The sequence below is a fragment of the Hippocampus comes genome, unplaced genomic scaffold (genome assembly GCF_001891065.2).
Source record: "Hippocampus comes isolate QL1 unplaced genomic scaffold, H_comes_QL1_v1.1 scaffold48, whole genome shotgun sequence".
Classification (NCBI taxonomy): Eukaryota; Metazoa; Chordata; class Actinopteri; order Syngnathiformes; family Syngnathidae; genus Hippocampus; species Hippocampus comes.
In genome coordinates this window covers 61,495-69,709 of record NW_017808403.1, presented here as the reverse complement: position 1 = coordinate 69,709, position 8,215 = coordinate 61,495, and the positions used below count along the sequence as shown (strand labels likewise).

The 8,215-nt window shown below is 62.7% G+C and overlaps 2 protein-coding genes across 2 annotated transcripts in view; one reads left to right on the top strand and one right to left on the bottom strand.

Annotated features, from left to right (window-relative positions):
* Positions 1–5,001, top strand: part of noa1 (nitric oxide associated 1) — a 5,440-nt gene extending 439 nt beyond the window's left edge. Inside the window, exons 2-10 of the mRNA XM_019858195.1 lie at positions 4–109; positions 769–1,608; positions 2,395–2,559; positions 2,644–2,760; positions 2,827–2,924; positions 2,998–3,129; positions 4,028–4,144; positions 4,221–4,338; positions 4,410–5,001. Coding sequence (XP_019713754.1) covers positions 4–109; positions 769–1,608; positions 2,395–2,559; positions 2,644–2,760; positions 2,827–2,924; positions 2,998–3,129; positions 4,028–4,144; positions 4,221–4,338; positions 4,410–4,645 — 1,929 coding nt within the window. The 3' untranslated portion in view covers positions 4,646–5,001. The remainder of the gene's footprint in view (positions 1–3; positions 110–768; positions 1,609–2,394; positions 2,560–2,643; positions 2,761–2,826; positions 2,925–2,997; positions 3,130–4,027; positions 4,145–4,220; positions 4,339–4,409) is intronic.
* Positions 5,002–5,115: 114 nt separating this feature from the next.
* The window catches only part of rest (RE1-silencing transcription factor), a 5,576-nt gene continuing 2,476 nt past the window's right edge, over positions 5,116–8,215 (bottom strand). The window contains exons 4-7 of the mRNA XM_019858194.1: positions 8,008–8,168; positions 7,852–7,935; positions 5,694–6,268; positions 5,116–5,466 (exon numbers count right to left, since the gene is read on the bottom strand). Coding sequence (XP_019713753.1) covers positions 5,116–5,466; positions 5,694–6,268; positions 7,852–7,935; positions 8,008–8,168 — 1,171 coding nt within the window. The remainder of the gene's footprint in view (positions 5,467–5,693; positions 6,269–7,851; positions 7,936–8,007; positions 8,169–8,215) is intronic.

Below are 8,215 nucleotides of genomic sequence, written 5' to 3'. Positions count from 1 at the left end.
GAGGCCGCTTCGGGACGCGCCTGGAGCAGCCGAACGCGCGGCGGACTCGAACGCGGCTGCACCGTGGAGCCCGACCGGGAAGAACGCTTCTGGTTCGAGGAGCTGGCAGGTCGGCGGCGCGCATGCGCGAACTTCAAGTCGCGCTTTCGCCGCGTCGGCTCGTCTTGGTTCGTTTCGATCGGTCTCCTGCGTGGAGGTTTTCGTACCGTGCCTTGTTTACCTCGGTGAGACCGGGTGGAGTGCGGAGTAGACGTTGATTCGGGCCTTTTAGTCTTTTTGAAAGTCCCCCGTGAGCGCCAGAAGAGGATCTGGTCGTTGTTGACGCGACGGGAGATGAGCCACCGTGACGCGCAGAGTTGCCGTCCTTTGACCCGCGTGAAGAGAGTTCGCAAAAACGGATGAAATCACAAAAACCAAAATTGCAAAATCATTTTCCTCATCAAAAGAAAATCCAACTTTGTTTCCAAACTAAAAGTAATCGGGTGGAAAATGTCTTTCAAACGATGATGCCTTTTATCGACGGATTTTTGAAAAAACAAAAAAAAAAAACCAAAACAATAAATACTAATAGTTCCACAGACTTCTGAAGCGAATTTGATGAAACAAAATGCAAATGATGTAGAATGTCATCCTGGCCGTGAACCGGGCCTCACCCCTCAAAGTTGCTTTTTGGGACGGCGAGCCCCATCGCGTTGTTGAGCGGCCTTCCACTTTGTGGTCCGATTTCCCGCAGCAGCCGCTCTTTGAACGGGTCTCGTGTCCTTTCAGATCCAGAGGAGGACGCGGACGTGGAGGCGGGTGTCCTTTCGCAGCAGAGCCGGCCTCCGCCCGCGCTTCCTCCTTGGCGCACTGGGGCGGAATCCCTCATTGAGTTCCACGACGCCGACTTCCCGCCGCGCCCGAGCACGGCGGCGAAGGACGAGCGCGAGATGTACGGGACGGCGGATTCGGAGCAAGCCGTCGGCGAGACCGGCTGCTCGGGTTGCGGCGCCACCCTGCATTGCGCCGACGCGACCCTGCCGGGCTACCTGCCCGGCGAGAAGTACAAGGCGCTGCTGCGGGAGGACCGTCTCCGCAGCGCCACCTGCCAGCGCTGCCACCTGCTGCGCCACCACCACCGGAAGGCCCTCGACCCGCAGGCGTCCGAGGACGAGTTCCGCCGCGCCTTGCGGCCGATCCGCTCCCGGAGGGCGCTGGTGCTCCTCGTGGTGGACCTCCTGGACGTCCCCGACTCCATCGTGCCGGACCTTCCGGACCTGGTGGGCGCCGACAAGCGCGTCGTGGTGCTGGGCAACAAGATTGACCTCCTTCCCGCCGACTCGCCCAACCACCTGCAGCGAATCCGACGGCAGCTGGGCCGCTGGTGTCGGGACGCCGGCTTCGGGCCTCAGGTGAGCGACGTCCACCTGATCAGCGCCAAGACCGGCTACGGCGTGGAGGCTCTGATCTCCGGCCTGCAGAGGGCGTGGAAGTACAAAGGCGACGTCTACCTGGTGGGAAGCGCCAACGCCGGCAAGTCCACGCTCTTCAATACGCTGCTCCGCTCCGACTACTGCAAGTCCGAAGCCTGCGACGTCGTCGGCAAGGCCACCGTTTCCCCGTGGCCCGGTGAGCGAGAGGACCGCCCGTGGCGTCGCCGGACCGACTTGCGCCCTTCGTCCCAAACGCTTCCCAAATTCCACACCGAGGGTGTCCGGATCCCCCGCGGGCGCGTCCCCGTTTCTTTGCGTTAGCCTCGGACGGAAGAGCGTCTCCCGGGGGTCCCGCGGGTCTGCGCTTGAAAAACAACCACCGCCGATCAGAACGTTTGCCGCGGCGCCGGAGAAATCAAGTGGTCCCAGACCGCCGGGCCGCGCGGATAAAAGGAAATGCCTTGAAAAGTTGTCGATGGCGCCGGCCCAAAAATAATCGCTTGGGGGGGGGCGTCACTGGCCCGTTTGGGCAACAGGGACTCGTTTTCCCGAAATTTCCGACGGCGACCCGTCCCTGGCTCCGACCCGCGCTACCGTCGAGGCCCGCTGAGCCAAACGCACGGACTGCCGGCGTCCTCGTTCAAGTCCCCGCCGAGGGAGCCTCGCGTCCGCTTTGCGTCGAGTCGCCACAACGGCGACCTCAAAAGTACGGAAAGGGCGTTTGGTTTTGGCGGCCGACAGCTCTGAGACGGACACCGAAGGGACGGCGCCTTGGCAGCAAACGCGTCACACCGCCGAGACGTCAAGGCGCTCGGCCACGTCCGAGTCGACGAGTGCGCGTCGTCGTCGTGCTGTTTTTGACAGACGGGAGTTGGCCCCGAAAAGCTTCGCGAAGATGATGGGCGAGCGCGGTCGGCCAAAGGGCGCTTTTGCGGGTTGCCGTCTGACCGATTGTCGCGCTTCTCCTCTGACGCGCGGCCAGGGACCACTCTGGACCTGCTCAAGTTCCCCATCGTCAACCCCACGCCGTACCGGATGTTTCGACGCCGCGAGCGCCTGGAGGAACGTCGCCGAGAGACGGAGGACGACCCGTCGCCGCAGCAGCCCAAGACGCTCAAAGACGTCCGCCGCCAGGGATACTTAGTCGGTACGGGGAGGAAGAGGGCGGCGCTCCGGGGCCGCGACCGTCACAACCGGGGCCCCAACCCGCCGGTCTTTTTGTGCGTGCCAGGTCGCGTGGGTCGAACTTTCCAGCCCAAAGTCGGACGAGGAACCGTCGCCTTCGATCCGGACGCGTTGGCCTTCGGAGAATACGACGACGACGACGACGGAGAACGCGGGAGCGCCGGTGAGAGACGCCATTGGGCCATCAGCGCTGCCGGCCGCTTCTTTTAACCAATCAACGTTGACGCAGGAAAAGAGGACGCCGCCGGCCCCAGCGCGCCGACCCCCGACGAGCCCAAAGATTCGCATTGGCTGTTTGACACGCCGGGAATCGTGAAGGAACGCGACGTGAGTGCCGCCTCGGCGATGGGCCGGCTTCTCCCGGACCGAGACCAACGTCGCGTCGCGCGGCTGTCCGCAGATCCTCGGCCTGCTCGGCGAGCGGGAAGTGCAAGCCGTGGTTCCCTCGCGGCCCATCGTTCCTCGCACCTTCGTCCTGAAGCCCGGAATGAGTCTCTTTGTCGGCGCGCTGGCCAGGATCGACTACCTGGAGGTCAGTGAGCGTCGAAAAGCAAGAAGCCAAGCGGCGTCGCGCCGATCGACGGCCTCGCACCGCAACTCTCATTTGCGGCCGATCCGCTCTTCCCGCGGTCATTGTCGTCTTTCTCTGCCGGCGACGCCGTGACAGTCGCGCGCTCTTCCGCTCCACGGCGGCGGCTGCAAATTCGTCTCGGGAACACGCAGGCAACGCGAGACAACAAAGTCCATCGGACGAGAGCGCAAACTCGTATCGGCTCGCGCGGGGTTCCGACCAAAGAAGGCCCAGCGTCACCAAAGTCCATTTCCGCCTCGCGCGTCTTTTGTTTGGCTTTTCTTCAACGTCCAAAATAGGCCGCCTTCGAAGGAGGACGCTTCGAAGCAAATGGGAACCGGGTTCTGCCGCTTGCCGACTCTCGTTAATTATTCGTCTCGCTCTCGTTCGGCACAAATCTGTAGTTACGACTTGCGTTTTCCAAATGAGCTCGTTTCTGCAAAAACACTTTCCAAGGTCGGCGCCAACAAAACCCAAGACGTAGAACGCCAGTCTTGGTTCTCAAAAGGTCGACAAACCCGCAACCGAATTGCGCGCGGCGCTCGCGGCCCCCTTTGGAAATGACCGCGCTCGAGCAAGTAAGCGAGCCGAGCGGACGGAGGGCACCCGAAGCCCTCCCCAGATCAACCGGTCGAAACGGCTCGGCGGCGCGCTCGCGGCGGCGGGACCGAGCGATGGCAACGTGCCGGCACGGCCATGTCGAAAGAAAGAAAGAAAATGAAACGATCAGAAGAAAAAGAAGAGTCGCACGAAGGGTGCCGGCACCGCGCCGCGAGGGACCTCCAGACGCGCAATCGGAATTTTTTTGTCCGACGTCGGCCATGAAAACGGTTGGATGGAGAACCTTGTCGACTTCCAGGGGGAAAAGTCCTGCTGGTTTTCCGTCATGGCCTCCGCTCAAGTTCCGGTCCACATCAGCAGCGTGGAAAAAGCCGACGCCGTCTACCAGAAACACGCCGGACGCGAGCTGCTGGGGGTGAGCGGTGGGCGGCGCCTCCGAAATGTGGGCGGGGCCGGCGGCGCTGACGGCGTTTTTGTGGTTTGGTCCGCAGGTGCCGGCGGGAGGGGCGCAGCGCATGAAAGACTTTCCGGCCTTGGCGCCTCAGGATTTCCGGCTGGAGGGTCAAGGTCACACGGAGGCCGCCGCGGACATCAAGCTGTCGTCCGCGGGTAGGTCGTCGCCGCCGCCGCCGCGGGCGGGCACCCGCGCCCCATCGTGACGGAAATGGCCGCCCACGCAGGTTGGGTGGCGGTGACGGCGTTTGAGGGCCAACTGCCGCTGCTGAGGCTCCACGGGCCGCCCTCGGCGGCCTACGGCCTGAGGACGCCGCCGCTACTTCCTCACGTGGTTTCCCTGAAGGGGGCGCGCGTCCCCAAGTCGGCCGCCTACAAAGCGCTGACGCCGGCGGCGCTGCGGGACGCCGGCGGCCCGAGGCGGCGGCCCGAGAAGAAGGGAAAAGCGCCCGCGCGCTCATGAAGGCACGACAACATCATCCGATCAAGAAAACTTTATTTCACCCGAGTGTGACCTCGGAAAGGCCCGCGTGGAAAAAGAAACTGAAAGAAAAGCGCACGGATTCATCTTGGACATTGTCACAATGTCGCGTCGCCGAGGCCGCGGACTGAGCGGCCGTCCGATTGGGCGCGCAACCGTTTAGAATGTTTTGACCGCGAGCGCGTAATACACGTGCCGCGATTGAACAAGGTTCGCCCGGCGGGTGTCAAGAGACTTGATGGGGTGACGCGACCCTCATCAAGTCACGTGGACTCACGTGGCTCCTTCATGACGACAAACAAGAATATTGCACCCAATAAAACACAAGACAAGCGTGAGCTGAAGTTCAAGAAAAGAGGCCTTGTCCGGAAAGCCGCGATTCGCACCCGACGGCGGGATTGTTTGACGGCTCGCCTTCGGCTTCCCCAAGACAAAAGGCCTTGCCGGCGTTTCTAGTCGCTCGCCGGCGCCGCGGCGTTCATGTAGTACACGTTGACAAGGTGGCGGTGGAGGTGGCGGCGGTATTCGGGCTCCGCGGGGAAATGGCGGTCGCAGAATATGCACGTGTGACCTTTGAGCTCGGCGGGAGCTCCGGCTTGACGGGGGGGCGTCTCCGAAGTTTTGCCCACGCCGGCGCCGTTCCCGTTGAGTCCGGAGTCGTCGCTGCCCTCCGAGGCGCCGTCGCTGACGTCGCCGTCGCCTCCTTCGTGGCTGCTGTGGACGCCTTCGTCGTCGTCGGGCTCGGAGGCTTTGCCGCGCTGGCCGGGAAGCGGCGCCGGCGGCGCGGAGGAGGGTTCCCCCGCCTTTTGAGCCGGACGGGAACGACCGTTTGGCGGTCGACGGCGAGCGCTTGCCCGTTCGGGCCCGGCGGTCCTTCGGGCGCGAAAGGTCGAACGCTTCGGCCGCTTTCCTCTTTTTGGACTTTTCCTCGCCGTCCTTGCGAGGGCCTTCGGGCGCGGCCGCGCGCCGAGCGAGGAGATCCCGCTGGTCCGACTTCCTCCCGCCGTCGCCGCCCCGGTTCCCGTCTCGCCGGCCGGCCGTCGCGGGCCCTTCCGGCTCGCCCTTTGGCGGCGGCCCGTCGCCCGTGGCCTTCTTGCCTCTTCTCTTGGCCTTGGCGTCCTGCGGGTTGTCCCCGCTCTTCTTTTGTCTGGTTTCCCGCGCGGCGTTGTCCGCCGAGCCGCGGCGTTTCCCGGGCATCTCCTCCCCTTCCCGTCCGTGGAAGCGGCTCCCCGCCGAGCCCCGGGCCGTCCGAGCCCCCCCCGGCCCGCGACGGGTCGGCTCGGGCGGGCCGCTCGGGTTTTTTCACTCTCAGCTTGACCTTGGAGACGTCGACGGTGACGTCGCAGCCCGAGTGGCGAGATTTGATGTGGTACTGCAGGTTGCACTTCTTGGAGGCGGCGTACTTGCACAGCGGGCAGAGGAACTGGCGGGGGTTGAGGTGCAGCTCCACGTGCTTCTTGAAGTTGCTGCGGTCGGCCGTCTTGTACTCGCAGTAGGGGCACGCCAGCGGTTTGGGGCCGTTGTGGACCTGCCGGGCGTGGCGGGTCACCTCGTGCTGGTTGGCGGCCAGGTAGTTGCAGCTGTCGCACTTGAACGGCCGCTCACCTGCGCGCAAAAACCAAAGCGCCGTCAACCTCGCCCAACATCCGACCCGACTGACATTTTATGGCTGTGAAAAGGAACGTCTCTCGTCGAAACATTTGACGGAATATTGCAAACTATCAGCAGACGAGCGCGGGGCAAAAGGGATTCGCTTGGCGGATTCCTTTTTTTTTCTTCTTGTTCGACCCCGACTCGGAATGTATTTTCACATCTACGTTTTCAAGGCGGGTGCACAACCGCCTCCCCCTTTTTGGTGGAAAACTTCCCACTTGACTTTGTAGGAGGGCTCGAGTCGCACGGGGCGTCAACTTCACATGATTTCCGAGCTTAAGAAGTTTGCATCCGCCCGAGATGAGAGCGGCCCCGAGGAAAATAAAACTACAAGGAAAAATACCTTCTTGACTTCTACCACCGAGCTCCAAGTCCTCGAGACACATACACATACACATCAAGTCCACACACACACACACACAAAGAAGAGTTTACCGTGTCGTTGCGCCATTCGAATGCTTCAGTGGACAAACAAAAGTCACAACAATGAAGCCTTGTCAATACATGTGCATCGGTAGCGGTTACACAACAACAAGAAGCGGGACAACGGCGATGTTGGTGACGAAAGCCCGACCGAGATGGATTTGTGTTTTTTGGGGCCGGCCGACTCGCATATTTGGCGGACAATTATTAGGATGACGTGTTCATTTCAAAAAGTGCCCAAAACAGCGTCATGACGACGCCTCGAGTGGGAAACGCCGAGTCCGATTTGCGCCGAGGCCATTTTTCTGCCACTCGGTGGGGCACGATAGCGGTTCGCGTGGCAACCTGACAACACGAACGTGCGAAAACTTTCTCGTCTTCCGCCAAACCGTTTGCGCCATTGCGAATGCCGAGCGCGCGACCTGCCGCCGAGCAAAGTCGCTCGCTCGTTTCATCCCGGTACCTGCAAGCGTAGCTGTCCGAAGTGCTGATGGGCCCGCACGCTCTGACTTGAAGCCCTCCCAAGAAGAGAAAAATGGGATCAAAAGGGAGGGGCGGGCGGGGGGCTCCGGCACAGAGTTCCAGATAGCGGGATGAAGTGTGGCGCGTGAGCAAGCAACTTTGCTTCTCTGCGGCTCACGTGGGCAGCGCTCCCGGTGGCCCGAAGCGTTTGGTCCAAGAGACGCTTTAGCGCCGTCAGACAAGACGTCCGCTCGCCACGACAAGACGTCGGTGACGGGAGGACGGGCCTTTTTGCTGGCCACTGAACGGGGGCGCGAGGCAACTCGTGGGCTTGTTGCGCACGTCGTCATCGGCGACGCAGCACGTGTGCGTCGCCGATGACGCCGCCGCGTTCGACGAGCGACCTTCGGGAGCGCCTCGGCCGGGGCCCCGACTCTCAAAGCTTTGAACAAAATCTCAGGACGAATGAAATGACGCCCCCCGCCCCCACAAACAGCAAAAGAAAAGGGCGGCCGACGGCGATTCTTCGGAATAGCCGGCCTACGGTCCGAAAGACGCGTCCGGCGGTCGGGCTCTCGCGACGTCTCGCGACCCCGCCTCCCTCCCCGGAGTCGACGCGAGGACGAGCGGCGTCGGCGTGCCCTACGAACCCGAGTGCGTGCGCATGTGCCTGGTCAGATGCGTCTTCTGGGAGCTGGAGTAGTCGCAGTACGGGCACCGGAACGGACGCACACCTGCAAAAGGGACAAGCGGCCTTAGACGACGCCGCCGTCGGCGCCGGCGCCCGCCCGCCCGGAGACCCTCACCCGTGTGCGTGCGGATGTGCTGGATGTAGTTGCTCTTGCGGTCGGAAAAATAGGAACACTGCGCGCACGTGTGCAGTTTGCTGGGAAAGTGATTGCGCAGGTGCTTCCTCCAATGGTACTGACTGACGGTGCTGTAGGCGCACAAGGTGCACTTGAAGACCCTGCCAAGGCACACACGGGGCGGACGCGTCACGGCCGGGGCGCCGCG